Source organism: Lithobates pipiens, unplaced genomic scaffold, assembly GCF_037356315.1.
Source record: "Lithobates pipiens isolate NorthernLeopardFrog02 unplaced genomic scaffold, aLitPip1_a1.2 Scaffold_3, whole genome shotgun sequence".
NCBI classification, from domain to species: domain Eukaryota; kingdom Metazoa; phylum Chordata; class Amphibia; order Anura; family Ranidae; genus Lithobates; species Lithobates pipiens.
In genome coordinates this window covers 171447101-171463856 of record NW_027507790.1, presented here as the reverse complement: position 1 = coordinate 171463856, position 16756 = coordinate 171447101, and the positions used below count along the sequence as shown (strand labels likewise).

The 16756-nt window shown below is 41.3% G+C and overlaps 1 protein-coding gene across 2 annotated transcripts in view; it reads left to right on the top strand.

Moving 5' to 3' along the window:
- The window catches only part of ZNF366 (zinc finger protein 366), a 34535-nt gene extending 19136 nt beyond the window's left edge, over positions 1-15399 (top strand). The window contains exons 3-5 of one of the 2 annotated variants that reach the window (XM_077462498.1): positions 2632-2823; positions 9440-9614; positions 12377-15399. In XM_077462498.1, the coding sequence (XP_077318624.1) occupies positions 2632-2823; positions 9440-9614; positions 12377-12801 (792 nt within the window). In that variant the 3' untranslated portion in view covers positions 12802-15399. The remainder of the gene's footprint in view (positions 1-2631; positions 2824-9439; positions 9615-12376) is intronic. The other variant, XM_077462499.1, reaches the window with a different exon arrangement.
- The last annotated feature ends 1357 nt before the right edge of the window (positions 15400-16756 follow it).

Here is a 16756-nt window from a genome sequence, read left to right as displayed (position 1 = left end):
GGAGTCAACCACTGGGTTTGTAATCATTTGGTGGTCTCTTTTTAAAGATGCCAAAATAGTTTCTCTCCTACACCATTTGTTTTTCTTTTTGTTCAGCCAGTGGGCTAAACAAAAATATTAACATATTTCTCCATCTACACAAGGGGGTTGAAGATACCCCCCTGCCAGGATATTATATTCTGACAATACAACAGCCACTGATTGACAAAAGTTTTCCAACATTCCAGTTTAACAGAAGAACACATAGATTGAAATTCAGCTGGGGCCTACTTCACCAGACAAATTTTGATCCATCTATGGCCAGATTTACTCTGATGCATATTTTATTAACGTTAAAGGAAAACCAATAAGAATAAGGGTCATGTAGCAACAGCAACATTGGTAGCAGCTACAAACCTCTTGGTTTATTTTCTCCAGTGATTTGTAATTAGCCACACATCAGCAACTTTAACTGCTACAAATGATTTGTGAGACATTATCACTAGTGTCTGCTCTTGATAATCTTAGTAGATACTAAAGTTGGCATTTCTGGATAGCTTCAACACTACACAAAGTCAAACACTTAGCAACTGAGCTAAAAATTGTGGCAACACAGGCTTTTCATTGACTTCATCTCTAAAAAAAAAAAGTGCTAAGGAGAGCAGCTCTATAGCAGTTATCAATCACTGGTAGCACAATCTGCTACCAAAATCACTTGTGTGTCATGGTACTAATTATATAAGATTGGCATAGAAAGCACAGACTTTAATGGCACCACAAACACGGACGACAACATTCAGGAGTGATTGGGTCCAGCTTACGGTCCTGCTTAACATGTTTTGCCACAAATGTGCTTTCTCAGGAGCTTATTAAAATTCTTCTATATGAATAAAGATAGAAAAATAAACATCATATACAAAAACAAGTAAGTCATAAAACGACATAAACAATTTAATTAGCAAAAGGGCATTAAAACACCTACAATCTAGGAAGGAAAATTACGTGGGGGTCCTAGTAGATGACAGGCTCAGCAATGGCATGCAATGCCAAGCTGCTGCAAGCAAAGCGAACAGAATATTGGCATGCATTAAAAAGGGGATTGCCTCCAGAGATAAAAAGCAATAATTCTCCCAATCTACAGGACTCTGGTCCGACCACACTTGGAGTATGCCATCCAGTTCTGGGCACCAGTCCTCAGGAAGGATGTGCTGGAACTGGAGAGAGTCCAGAGAAGGGCAACAAAACTAATAAAGGGACTGAAGAACATTAGTTATGAGGAAAGGTTACAAGAACTGAACGCTTGAGAGGGGAAATGATTTCAATGCACAAATACCGTACTGGTGACCCCACAATAGGGATAAAACTTTTCCGTGAAAGGGAATTTAAAAAGACACACTGCCATTCACTAAAATTAAAAGAAAAGCGGTTTAACCTTAAACTGTGTAGAGGCTTTTTTACTGTAAGAGCAGTAAGGATGTGTAATTCTCTTCCACAGGCAGTGGTTTCAGCGGGGAGCAGCAATAATTTCAAAGAACTATTACATAAGCACCTGAATGACCACAACATACAGGGATATACAATGTAATAATGACATAAAAGCACACACATAGGTTGGACTTGATGGACTTGTGTCTTTTTTTAACTTCTCCTATTATGTAACCATGTAATGAAAACCTAAGCCAGGTGAAAAGTAGCTGCTGAGGTGGAGGTGCCCACTTGGTCCCAAGGAAAGGTGTATATGGCGGTTGCCTCTAAACGCAACAGAAGATATGGGATAGAACAGGTAAAGTATAGGACATAAAGATGTTAAGAGGTCCAAGCTATAAAAACAATCCTGCTTACATAAGGTCCAATCACTAATGCCTGGTGGTGGATATAATGGAGTGAATTCAATCACAAAGTGGGTAGGATGCTAGGAGTAATAATATAAATCATGGCTATAAGAGCTAGCATTGGGATCATTACACATCATAAAACAGCATGTACAGTATATATAGACACCAGGAAGCGCAAGTCTATGGGGTGGACTTCAAGTGCTAGGGATATATACAGATAACCATATTCACCTGAAAAGTATGGTTTTTCTATCTTTATTCAATGGAAGAATTTTAATAATCTCCTGAGGAAGCGCGAAATGTACATTTCTCATCTATTACCCTAATGGGGGGGGTATATTCTTTATCAGGGCTGTAACGTGTACCAGCATTTTTTGGGGTATATTATGCAAATGAGCATAATATTTTTAACCTTGTTTTGTTTGTGATGTATTATGGTGAATAAAATATGTAAATTTTAACAGGTTATGTGTTTGTGGTGCCATCAAAGTCCATTCTTTCTATTGCAATCAGATATTGTTGAAATCAGGACGAGACACAGTCTACCTATTTATGTACACAGCCCTATCCTGTGTTGACAAAAAAACTCACTCTTTATGATACTAATGGCCATGCTGGTTGACTAAATATGAAAATTCAAGCACAGATGTATTTTCTATGCAATCTCCAGTGTATAAGAAGCCAATGAGTAAGTCAACCGGCCAGCATCTATCCAAACTTACAATCAAACAACATTAATGACTGTTCAACAAATAACTACCATTCTAATCTAGAAAATGCCATATATTCAATATTCATATGTTATTTCTAAACGTAGGGTGTGAAAGAGCACAAGTGTGGGATCTGTGGTAGAGAATTCACCCTTCTGGCCAACATGAAGAGGCACATTCTAATCCACACCAACATCCGAGCCTACCAGTGTCACCTCTGCTTCAAAAGCTTTGTCCAGAAACAGACTCTGAAGGCACACATGATTGTCCACTCCGATACCAAACCATTCAAGTGCAAGGTGAGAGAGTGTGTTTATCCTCTCCATTCATTACAAGGCATTTACGGGTTACCAACAATGCCAAATGGGAAATTTTAGATTTTTAAGTCAAATGAAAATGTACTCTGTGTACATTTTCATTGGTGGCAAAGTGTACTGTGAATTTATAGTTCACCCACTCTCAGTCCATATAGCAAGCATCAAACTTCTAGCAGTGTAGAGAGACAGTTTGCACAATTATTCTAGTTGTTAATTCTAGGTATACTGATGCAGAGGGAGAAAACTGTCACTTTTAGCCTGTCCAACTCCAGCCCTGGTATGGCTTGTGTGGCTATGTTTGCTCCTGATAATATTATACCAAGGCTACAGTAGGAAGAGGGGCAGCTGAAATTACAAAGTTGGTCATGGGGGGCAGGAAGTAAAAATAAGGCTCTGCTCCCTTATAAGAGACACAAGTGTAGAAAGGCTATCTAATCCCAAATTAATAATTGCCACATTTTTAGGGTGGTGGAGGAGGTTAGGGTGTTCTTATCTTCTATTAATATTTTATTGAATTTTGCTCTTATATTAGCATGAACGATGAAACAATGAGCCATTCATTTTTAATAGCCAAATTCAGAGGGCAAAGGTGTAGTGGAGTTAGAGTTATCAGCCATCCTGTTTTGAAAAGGATAGCCTGATTTTTGGCCTCGCTGTCCAGTGGTAATGTCTCTGTCTTGTGACATACCCAGACTGATACTTCACAATGGAAGAGAGGAGCCATAAACCATTCCATCCAGTTAAAGATGACTGAAGAAATCACAGAATGTGATTTGCAAAGTATGAAAAAATACTGGTGTCAAAGAAAATTCTAAAGGTGTTGGGTCAATATTTTTAGATTTTTTTTCAATTGTATATGTTTTAAAAATGATTACACGTCTTTTTGTTTTTTTACCATTCCTATAACAACTCTATTTTATAAATTAGTGTTTAATATGGGGTGTGCCCATAGCCAGTTGTGTCACAGAGCATTATAGGATTTCTAAATAAAGAGCATAGCTGAATATGTTTTCCTTCAGACTGTCTCTCTGTAATTGACTCTTCACATGACTCAATTAAAACAGAGCAGTAAGGGAATGAGGTATAAGTCATTTATTTTGTTGTAACTTTAAGCTTGAGCTATTGAGCTCTGTAAACAATAGACTTTTTTCAATGGAGCAGCCAAGAATAAACAATTAACATGTACAAATTAACCTAGAACTCCACCTGATGGATGGAAATAATTACTTATAAACAATAGTACATAATACATGATTAAAAAATTAAAACATATTTTTAAACATTTGTTAGTCCTACGAAAACATATTTTTTATATTTTTTTAGTTCTAAACATATTAAGGAAAATAGAAAAGATACATTGCCTTTAAAATGATTACCACAATCAGATTTTAATTGATGATCATTTGCTGCTTGCCTGGCATAGAGTGCCTCCTACTGGACTAACTCTATTACATGTAGATAATACTTGATTATCTGTCTTTTTTCAACCCCACTATGGTAAGTACTACATACATGAGTAATCCTTTCAGGCCAATACATTATTACACAGTGAAAGAGATTTTTCTTTTTCCTGTTTCTCATTAAGACCAGCTTGTGCCCTAGCACTGCCAGTGTTCCCCAGTGCTTTGTGAATATAAATGATTAGAAGGAAACACAGAGGGGACGTGAACAGGCTTTAGTTCCCACATTACACTTGTCTGGTGAGATGTTAACACTTGATTTGTCAGACTCTGCATGCGTTGCTTTCATCTTCAATAATGGAAAAAGAACAAATAAAATGTGTTTTGGCTTTGATATACCCCCTGCCAACATGGCAGAGAACTCAAAGTGATCTAGGTGGCGTTGACTCTCTTTATCTGGCCTGTGTTCAGTAGGATTAAGGCAATGACCAGATAGCAGCATTCTGGCATACAGCTCCTCCTCAGGAGAAGGAAGGATATAAGTGCCTGAACTGCCTTCATAACAATAGTTCACATGTCCCCTGAGACTGGTTTGCAAAGAGATTTCATCTTGCTTTCTCTTATACATCTCAAGGCTTCCTGTTTTCTCACGGTCCTTTTTGGACAATTTACAGTCATTCTTATTCTGGTTTTCTCTATCTGGCTCTCTAAGGAAAGAAACACCCCTTTTACAAGGGAAGACGGCTCAGCAGCGGCCTTTGTAGCTCTCTGCAGGCCTCTGGTTTCCATTGCTTGGATCTTATACTGAATGTGAGATGCCAAAGGAAGAACGATGCTGTGCTGAGCATTTATGTTAGTTGTATGCCATTGTGTTACATAACATTCTTTGCAAGTATTTCAGTTTTGTATGTTATTTAGTTCTCTTTTTTTTTTTACATATAACCAGACCAAATGGTTGATGGTCATATAATGCTAACTGTCTGAAAAACTCAAATGCATCAGTGCACGCTATATAGAACTGCTGTTTAGTTGTATATCCACAAGTAAAATTCACAAACAGGGACAAGAGATGTTTTAAATCAGGGGTGCCCAACCTTTTGAGGAGCAAGGGCCACTTTAGCGTCTTGGTAACCGGTCACGGGCCACAATGAGCGTAGCGGGCGGATGGCAGGTCTGTGTCCACACTGCATATGTAAAATGCAGCCTGCTCTACCCTAAGGGCCCTCCGATCTGCTCAGACAGAAGGGGGCAGATCCCCTTCTGTTTTTTAAGCAGATCGGATTGCAGATAGGCGGGTGTAAGCAGACACAAACCTGTTTACTTCTGCCACTCTATAGAGGTGAATGGAGGGTCCGCCTGAAAAACAGACAGGCAAACCCGATCGGACCAATCGTGTGAAAGGGGCCTAAGGCTACTTTCATACTGATGCACATCAGTTTACCTACATCTCAACTGAACTTGATCTTCACTTCCTCCTCAGGATTCCTGCCCAGGATTACTGCTGGTGGGTACAGATACTGCTGGCTGGTACTAGTACTGCTGGTGGGTACTGGTACTGCTGGCGGGTACGGGTACTGGCACTGCTGGCTGGTATTGTTGGTGGGTACTGATACTGCTGGTGAGTAATGATACTGATGGCTGTAACTGGTACTGCTGGTGGGTACTAGTACTGCTGACAGGTACTGGTGGCTGGTATTGGTGGATGGTACTGGTGACTGGTACTGCTGGCTGGTACTGCTGGTGGGTACTGATACTGCTGGTGAGTACTGGTACTGCTGGCTTGTACTGCTGGTGGGTATTAGTACTGCTGGTGGGTACTGGTACTGCTGGCTAGTACTGCTGGTGGGCATTGGTACTGCTGGCTGGTACTGGTACTGCTGGTGGGTACTGGTACTGCTGGCTAGTACTGCTGGCAGGTACTGGTGACTGGTACTGGCACTGCTGGCTGCTGGCTGAGATCACAGGAAGCATGCAGCTGCAGTAGAGAGCTGAGTCGATGCTTCCTGTCACAGGTGGAGTACATTTGGTATCACTTCGCCTGTGAAGGAGCCGGGCGCTATACAGGAAGCATCGACTCTCCTTCCTTTAGCAGCGGTTCCATTATTCACACTGATTCTCGGAGATGGCGGGTCGGGAACCAGCAATCTGGGCTTGCCGACCCGCCATCTTAGAGCGAGACCGGGTGGGCCACAATTGAGGGCGCTGTGGGCCAACGGTTGGGCATCTCTGGTTTATATTAAAAGAGAAGTATTGGTTTTGCTTTTTTCCCCCATTATACTTACCTAGTGTGATATTGGGGTGTTTAGCTCAAGTGGTTAGAGGCATTTTTCAGTCCACATCAGGCAGGCGTTTATAGTTAAGGGCCTGGTAGCCCACGTTTATTAAAAGGAAAAACAAAATAATAGTCCATCCAGGAATCCCACGCAGGGGTCCAATCTTAAATTAAATACACACAATCCAAATGAAAATGCTAGCCCACCTGGCTACTCTTCAGCAGTAGTGCTGCTATAGGTACTTGCCCCTCAAACGAGCTGCTTGGATACACACAGTCTTAGGCTTCTTGGACGCACACAGCTTCAACCCTTCAACGCACACAGCTTTGGGCTCTTTGGATGCACACAGCTTCAACCCTTCAACGCACACAGCTTTGGGCTCTTTGGACATGCACAGCAGCAAGCTACTCCACCATCCTTCACACTCTACTCCCAACAGCCCCTTCGTTATATGGGCTGTGTGCAGCTGGGCACACACCCTGCTCGTTATCATCAAGACCCGGACACAGGGTTGGAGATCCCTTTTTCCTCCAATTTCATAGGGACAGAGCCTCGCTCTGTCACACTAGGTGGATGCAGCATTGGACCGATGCTGCATCTGTCCCCCGCCATCTCTACACTGTGAACTGAGCCACCGAACAGTGCCAGTGGCTCGATTCTCATGGCTCCCCGAGCAGAGAGCTGCTGACTGTCAATTGGCAGCTCTCCTGCTCTGCTCCTCCATGCTCATTGGAGCACTGAGCTGTGGAGGGGCGGGTTATGGCCGTCTCAGCGGCTTGCTGAGAGGTTGAGACATCCATTGGTCCAGGCACCTGGCGGATCCAGACTTCCAGAGTCGTGATGATGCGGTGCATGAACTGATCTGTGTGATGTCAGCAGAGAGTGGACTTCAGTCTGCTCTCTGCTGAAAACGGGTCACAGGAGTGCAAAACGAATTGCACTCTTGTGACCCAGAGGAGAAGCTAAGCCGAATGAGCTCAGGCTGAACTTCTCCTTTCATGGGATACTTGAACTACAGGGTGTCTTGTCCCAGAAAAGTGTTACCTTTAAATGAAAAACTTGAAAAATATAACAGTGAATACAAATGCAGAATTTAAGCTTTGCAGACCGAAAAGAATGAATGTTATGAACTCTCTCAATAACAGTAATGCGTCTGTGGTATCATGCGCTAAAAAAAATCTTGGTTTTGGCCAGACCATTAGCTGTATTTGCAATTGAAAAATGCCTTTGAAGAGCGAATTGCCCATAAAACTGGCACTTAAATTGTATGTTCAAGCATTACCCCTATTAACCCCCAGACCTGCCCTGTGTCCTCAGAGCATGCCCTGGCATTATACAAATGGATTTTACCTTGATTCTGGTAGTGAGAAAAAACATTTATTACTCCCTGTAACATAATTACCAAGGACCGTTACCGAGAGCTCATTTTCTATTAATATAGCCATGCACCTCAGAACCACATCTCCCAAGAGCCCTTGTCCTACACACAGTGTGTGTAGGACAAGGACTGTTGAGAGTCATGGCTAGGAAAGAGATCAACCTGTAGGTGGGGTGCAGCGTGCAGTCAGGTGTGCAGCCACACAGTCAGGTGATGCAGGTCATGCAGCAACAGTTCACAGAAAACCTGGTTAGAAGACTGCCCAACCAAGTGCATGGTCCAGCATGGTCCAGCAGGTCCCAGCTGGAATGACAGTGTGTGTAGATAGGGGCTTAATGTGGCCTGGCCATTACATGCCCAATCAGCAAGATGTCCAGAAGAGATGCGACCCTATGCTTTCCCTCCTCATCAGGAACCTTACCTACTGCTAGTTCTGTACCTATCAGATGAGGCACCTTTCCCTTCACTACCCACTCACAAAAAGTGCACCAAAAAAGGGAGACAGGGCCATGAATCAGCTCTGCCTGACCCAAGATGGCTGCCAATGGCACATTGGGCAACAGCATCCAACCCCATTGACCCAGCAAACCATAGTTGCTGGAAATAGTAGAACCAGATTTATCCTGACTCCCTCTCCAGCTGCAGTGGAGAAAATAACCTACACCTGCCTACCAATGTATGCCTGGGGAGAAGGACAAACAGGAATGGGGATTGGTGCAGCTCTGTAGCCAGGTAAAGCCAGCCATAGATGGATCAAAATTTGTCTCTTTTAGCAGGGAACAGCCAAATTTCGATCTATCTAGGGGCAGGTTGGTTGTACAGATATTGATCCCTCGAATGACTTCTGTACAACCAGCCCAGTGGAAAATTTTCGCACAGTCAGTGCCGCTGGCTATAGTTGGTGCTCATGAGTGGCATGAGGCCTCCCCACTGTCCGAATACAATAGCTCAGCAAGAGAAATGTGTGGATGGGGAATTCAATAAATTTTCTTATGTAAAATCCATTGGTTGAACAAAAGAAAATGAATCATGTATGGCCAGCCTATGCAATACTCACAACAATGGTTGGCATATATTTGCATATATGCCAACAAATATTTGCATATATGGTGTTCCAACAATTCTCTACTTGTATGCGAGTTCTGGGTTATTAAAGTTGAAGTTCAGTCAAATACTATTTAAGCCCAAACTTGCTCCCACCTCCATTCCAAGCCCTATACTAACTACCCTGTAAAGGAAAGGTGTCTATACCTACCTATTCTGAAAGCGCTCTGGTCCAGTCACATGATCTCCCCAGCGATTAAAAAAATCTGCACATGCAAAATGTTAAAAGTAGTAAAATGGTCAAAATGGTAGATACACAACCAAAACTGTTTTACATGTATTGATTATTTTGTTTGTCTCATGTCAAATCCCTCATTGCTTCTACATCATAATCTACATAATTAGCCTGTTTAGGACTGTTTAGGACTGTTTTACACATGTTCATTTATGTGTAACGTTTTTCTTTGGTATGACATTTCATAATGCTTATAATGTTTTCACAGCTGTGTGGAAAGGAGTTTAACCGAATGCACAACTTAATGGGCCACATGCACCTTCATTCAGACAGCAAGCCCTTCAAGTGTCTCTACTGCCCCAGCAAATTTACTCTGAAAGGAAACCTCACCCGCCATATGAAGGTCAAACATGGTGTCACCGAAAGAGGATATCACTCTAGAGGTGAGATCGCACAGCAATAATCATCTTGTCTTTGGATTTCACTAGATATGATATGATCATCGGTGGTTATTTGCAGTAGTAAGACAATAAAAGCACTTGGAAAAAAAGAAAGGTTGAACTGGATGGAAAAAATTAAAAGGTCTCCATTTAATGTTTAACGTAGTTCAGTGTTTCTAAACTACCCCAATACCAGCATGTTACACACCATCGTTTGTAGGCCTTTTTTTGAAATCTTCAATGATGTGATAGTTTGACTGACAATTACTTAGTAGTGCAACCCTGTAACCAAATTCATTTCATATATTATTTTTTTTTAGACAGATAGAGCTTTCTTTTGGTGGCCTTTCATAAACACTTTTTTTTTCTTTAAAAAGGAAAAAAGATCCAAAATGTTGAAAAAAAGAACCTGTTTCCCTTTTGCTATAAAACATATCAAACTAATAGTCTTTCTTCAAGTATTTAGACCAAAATATATTAAGGGGTATTATAAGAATGCACCCAAATCCATAGCTCCAATCAAGACTAGCTCCTCCTATCATACATGGACAATCTAGGTGCTGGCTACTATAGCCCATCTGATCTCCATGCTCCATCAAAGATAGGAAAAATGATCAGCCACACTCCAAACTTAGCTTCTTAAAGTGACTGCATACAACATATCTCCACCTCAAAACCAACCTTCCTTAGTTAAGTAAGCCAGGAGTGGTGAAATGCATCATGGAAGGTTGGTTTTTGGGTGGTGACGTGTGTAGCCACTGCTGACAATCAATAAATACAACAAGAGGAGCTACAGTAAGTTTGGAGTGCAGTCAATCTTTTTTTCATATATTTGCTGGGGGTGTTATACTCAGACATATATCCTGTACACGCGGTCAGACTTTCCGATGGAAAAAGTCAGATCGGATAATGTTGTCGGAAAATCCGATCATGTGTGGGCTCTATTGGACTTTTTCCGTCGGAAATCCAGACGGAAAAAGTTTGAGAGCTGGAGAAAAAATTTTCTGACAACAAAATCTGATCAGACTTTTTCCGATCGTTTGTAGAGTATTCCGACATTCCACGCATGCTCGGATTAAATTACGAGACCAATGCTATTGGCTATTAGCCTCTATGTAGTCCCGTCGTATGCAACGAACGTCACCGTGTTCCAAACTATCGGATTTTATGACAACTTTGTCCGACCGTGTGTATGCAACACATGTTTTGGACAAAATCCGTCTGAAAAAATCTGACGGATTTTGTGGTCGGAATGTCCGACCATGTGTACAGGGCATTATACAGACAGGAGGAGAGCTCCTTATCTGCAGACATCCCTGGTCAAGAATTTAAAATGGATCAGCCAGATATTTGCTAAAGATCCAAGGTGCTGTGTTAGCCTCTGCAACTCAGTTTTATTCTCGCCACTTGACAAAACCAACCAGTTATGGTAGGGACAAAAAGAGTACCACACCAAATTTCCAATGGTTCTAAAATGATTGGTGGGATGATGAAAGGTGAATGTTCCTAAAGGACATAGTTTATTGTGACTCAATTCTTCATATTCTCCAGCAACAGCTTCTTTTGCTGCTCTCAGGAGGTCTGAACAAGGAGTAAGTAGCTAAATTATATCTGATATGTGTCACCAACTACAGATCCTATTGTAATTAGTGTCTGAATGGTGAAGTCACAGTATGGTGGCTGGTGTCCCTGAGTAGTCACTTAGGGACACCAGCCAGACATATGGGGGGTTATTTATGAAAGGCAAATCCACTTTGCACTGCAAGTGCACTTGGAAGTGCAGGCGTTTTTTATTTTTCTTGCATGTCCCCCTCGGATCTACAGCGACTTTACTTCCAAGTGCACTTTCAAGTGCACTTGCAGTGCAAAGTGGATTTTCCTTTAGTAAATAACCCCCATTTGATCTTATAAGTACTGGCCTTGGGGAGCAACTGCATTTTAGCCTCCAAGCCCAGATCTCCCTGATGCTCATTTCTATTCACTTCCCTCAAATGACTAACATTTACTTAATGCACCATTTAAACTAGAAGTATGACTCATCCCAAAAAACATATGGACTTGTGAGGTGGTGAGTAAAAATTAATATTCTTCCAAAGAGGGACATACCTGAAAATGTTTTGAGGCTTAGGCCCAGTTCACACTGATGAGGTGCAGGAACTGCATGCAATTTGGACCGTAATCGCATTGCATTCCTGTTAAAATCATATGCAATTCTTTAGCAGTAGTGCGATTTGAGTCATTAATCTGTATGGCTGAAATCACACCAAAAACATGCAGGACCCTTTTTTTGTTGGCACCAGAATTGGATCGCATTGGGGCTGCGTTTTGTGAACCAATTTCGGGGTGTCATTACCTTAACATACACACCTGCAGTGGTTCGCATGAACGGGATGCAATTTGGATGGGGTGCAGAATCCGCACAGAATTTGCAGCGAATTTGCACCGCATCAGTGTGTTTCGAATAGATGCACTTTTTTTTTTAATTACTGCCATGAAACTTGTATGGACTGTGTTGTCTTCCTGCCAGCTCAAACAAATTCTCTTCATTCAGGTTTCTTCATTGACATCTTTCTGCTCTGTGATATACATGAATATACAGGACACTTTACACATCTGACTTCTGTATTTCTAACATGTCAATGAGAAATGGTGAAAGTGTCAGTGCCTACTTGCAACCACTGTATATTTCTGGAATGAATTCCAATGCCACATAGTAACAGGCTCACCATAAAACTTAGCTTGATCCCAGTTTCTTCTACCCCTAGGTCTGAGCAGAGGAAGAGCGGGCCTCTCCCACTCAATTGTCTTGCGGAGTCTGGAACAGAAGGAACCTTTTGACCTGTCTAGAAAGCGAAGGGTTAAAGAGTTAAGTCGCAGTTTAGATGGGGAGAGAATAAAAGGTCATTATTTCCAAGAAGAGGAGGAAGAAGACCAGTCCAGCATTTCAACAATGCACAAGCTGGATGTTCATTGTGAATCAGAACATGAATTTGAGGAAGATCATAATGTAATGAAGGTGAAATGTAATAAAGAGAAGTACAATCTCCATATAGAAAGAGATGCAGAAAAGACAAGTCACCACCACCACAAAGAGGAAGAAGAAGCTTTTACAGCTCAGAATGAGGGAACTTTGGGACTATCTGTTCCTGATTACTTATATTTCAAGAACCGAAACACAACCGAAACATAAGCTACAGGTGGACTGAAATCATAAAGAGAGCACTGACAAAATGGATTGAGTATCTAACTACCTAAAACCAAATTAACAACATAGCAATTGTGTTACTTGGGCACATTCAGGTGTAGTTAGGACAGCGCAAATAACAACCAAGATGTGCAAAGTCTAACCTTCCATAGCAAACAATCAGAAACATCTCTTAAGCTGGCCATAGATTTTGCAATGTTCTTTTCTTCAACTACCGGTTGAAGTTAAGAAAATTGTTTAACAGCTAGGCTTCATGTACATGGGACGTTTTTACAACTTCTCCTGAACGATTTAACTTGACAGATTTTTTTTTTTTCAAAATAGCCAAAAATGAAAACGCCTGTAAACAAAACGTGGCTAAACGTGAGTCACCGCATTTAGAAGCATTTAGCGCTTGAAATGCCTCTAAACTCAGCTTCTGAATCAATTTTTTTGCTTTCCAATAACAAAAAGCCTCTAAACTCAACTGCCTAGAAACTACTGTAGAGGACCCTGTGTAGATGTATTGATAAGATAACACAGAGGAGAGTTCAGGAGCAGTTGAAAAAAACTGCCCAACTGCTCCTAAAGGTCTGTTTAGCAGCAGCAGTGTAGATGAGGCCTTAGTGTTGATGGGGGAATCCCTCCCACTGCGCTATCGTATTCTGACAGCGAGAGGTTTCCCCGCTATCAATACAATGGCCAATGCTGGCAGCTATAGCCACTGACTGTATAAAAAACCTGCCAGACTAATTGTATGAAATTTGTATGGTTCCTGCTAAACTAGCCAAATTTTGAACAATCTATGACATATTGCTGCTGCTGAACTTTTCACACAATCATTGCTCTTTGCACTGTATTTTCAGTTTTCTACTTGTTAAACAGAGCTGGATTAATACCGCATGGTGCCTGGGTAAAGTGACTACCTTGAGTACCCTCAAATCCCAACCCCAGATCAGCAACTGAATAACAGTTTGAGGTTGTGTACAAAGATCAGTACCAAGCATATTAAGTAGCACAATTACAAAAATATGTTAATTTTTCATGAAGATGATTGGATCTGCATGCATTTATAGAGTCTGCAGCCACAACACAGACACAACAAGACATGTATTGTTACTTGATTGGTACTTGCGTGAATATCATATCCACCTTGTGGTCACCATTGGAACCAAAAAAAAGTAGTTTTTAAGACAGGCAGGAGGACACTGTGCTCAAGACATTTGCAGCTTATTATACAGAAGTGCTAACTGGTGGATTATGTTCATCTGCACATAGCAAGCCATAGGTTGTGCACCCAAAATGTGCCCAAGATTTAGTTTACAAAGGGCTATGAACTCTTTCCATATAATAGTACTGCTGTTTGGTAGTTGACCCAGCACAACTGCATGGAGTAAGTCAGATGCTGCACCATTCTGGAAATACCAAGTAGATTCTTCGCTCCTGCCAGCTGAGCATACCGGTAGTGAAGGATAGGTTGTCCTTTTGCAAGAAAAGCAGTTAATTATCTCAGTCCCTGCTTGTATATTAAATTCCCAATTACTATTTCTTATAGACTGGAGAGGCATAGAGTATTCAGTGCAGAGGAAACACTCTAGCCAATGTTTGGTACCCTGAACAGAATATTAACTTCGGAGGCAAGACTGAATTCGTTTTACAGACCAGAACAGAACTTTAAGCAGAACAATGACAGTTTGTAGATGCAGATCTTAGTTGTAGCAAATATTTAAATGAGAACAAATATTCCAGAAGCATTCCATATAGAGGGCAGTTGAACGTGGATCAGTTGGTCCTAAAAGATCTTCCAATAATTAGTTCCAAGTGTGCTGATGCGGAGTAGGAAATCTCTTTATGCCATTCCAGCCCTGGCATGCCTTGTGTGGCTATGATGTTTTATCTAATCAGTAAGAAACTATGACTGACTAAGTGACCGGAAAACAGAATACGGGTGTCAAAAGACACCTGGCCTTTGGGGTGTAGGAGGTATATATTATGCCTTATTTGGAGTTAAGAACCAGGCAATGGTAATGTTCAGTTCAGAATTTTTAATGCTAAAAAGTGAAAAAAAAAGCACTGCCTTACCCACCCTAAACCTATCATTAAAGTGAACTGTTGCTTTGCACAAACAGAGCAAAACTACAGGTTCACTTATGTCTCATTTGCACTGAGTGGAACGGTCGGGTCAGTACAGTTTGGAAGTGTTAGAATGGTCCGGTCTATTCAGGTGAGTGTTTCCACTGCAAGTCGCTCCACCAGGGGCCATACGGGGTTTAGAAAAAATGCCTTAGACCTGAGCATTGACGTTTTTTCTGTCCGCCAATCAGTGGAATGTATTGTGTGATGCCAGCAGCTCCACCCTAACAGTACTGTACCATTCTCTATGGCCCCACATCTGAAGCAGGACCCTGAATGGTGTGGTATGGTTTGGTTGTATGGGCCGCTTTAATAATGGAAACACTCAAAATAGCATACCATACCGAACCAAACCAAACCAATCTGCTCAGTGGAAACGAGGCATTAAATGACTAGCTCTCAAGGTGTTTACACTAACCTTCTCACATTACCCGATTTATTCTTTTCACTTGTGGAAGTGAAACCTGTGTAGAGGTCATGGATGAAATTAGAGAGGGTCGCTTGCTCCCCGTAGCTTGATGCACCAGGCATTAATCCTAATTCCAGAAGGCCAAACAGAGAGGTAAAGGAGCAACAGGAAGGTAAATATATGCAGTGGGCAGGCAACATTTAAGTGAATTTTCAGCTTTGCCTCATGGAAAATGCACAGATTTACTTTAGCTTAATTCTTAAGTTGGTCATACACTATTAACTAACAAAAAAACTAACAAATTTCTCCATCCACCCCATTTGTGTCCTCCCTGCCGGGACACTGCATTCTGACAGTGTCATGCGCTACTGGCAGGAGGCTCAAATAAAAAAGATTCATCACTAGCCTACAGCATAGTACACACCAACAGTTCCTTTTTTGTTCAACCCAGTGGGCTGAACGAGAAAAATTGAAGCGCTTAGGAGGAGATCCTGTACTTATAATCCAATGTTAGTACAGCGATTTCCACTGCTGTTCAATTGTGTTCTGTTAGGCGGACAGCCCCCCCCCCCCCCACCAAACACACTGGTCAGTGCTCTCAGCCATTGATCGGAGGCCCCGGGCAGACATTTTCAGCTCATGTCCTTCGACAGAAGTCAGATGTTCCTCTGGCTTATGTCAGACTGTATACAGGGGCCAAATGGCGGCCAGTTTCTATTGCACCAACTGATACCGCCCGATATTCAGCTTGTGTGTACAGCCCTCATGACACTGTGATTTTAGCCATGTAATTTTCATATTTCATTGGGCTCAACTGAAAAGAACCCACGTTTTAAAAAAAATAAGGATACTTATTTTGGTGTGTTGGTGCTGTATTTGTATTCACTCCAAAAACCTGCAGTAATTTACAAGCAAACTATCATAAAACTACTGAAGGTATTTCGGTGCAGTTCCCATATTTTGTAAGCGTTCTAGCACCTTTCTAACTCTGTGATTGTCTATTTCACGAAATGTCTGCCTACATTGGAAGTGACAGTATCACCTAAACTATTGCACTTTAAGCCACACTCTGCACAAATATGCAACTTTTTATAATACCTTAATAATAGCCCTGGGATTTTAGTGTTCTACGGGAAGTTTAAGCAATCCTGAATGTAGTAATATATTCAGAATGCCTTATCAGTATGTAATATTTGCAATACAAATAAATATATTCATTTTAAACTATTGTCATGTGTTTCATTGGTTAATAAATATTTAAAAAAATCCTCTATTATTTAGGCTATTTTATTTATGGTAAACCAGGGATTTAGATTATGTGCATTATTCATATAAGTTCTTCAATGCACAAACATGTTTAAAAAAACGAAACAAAAAAAATGATTTGACCCTAACATATCACAACATGTACACATGTAG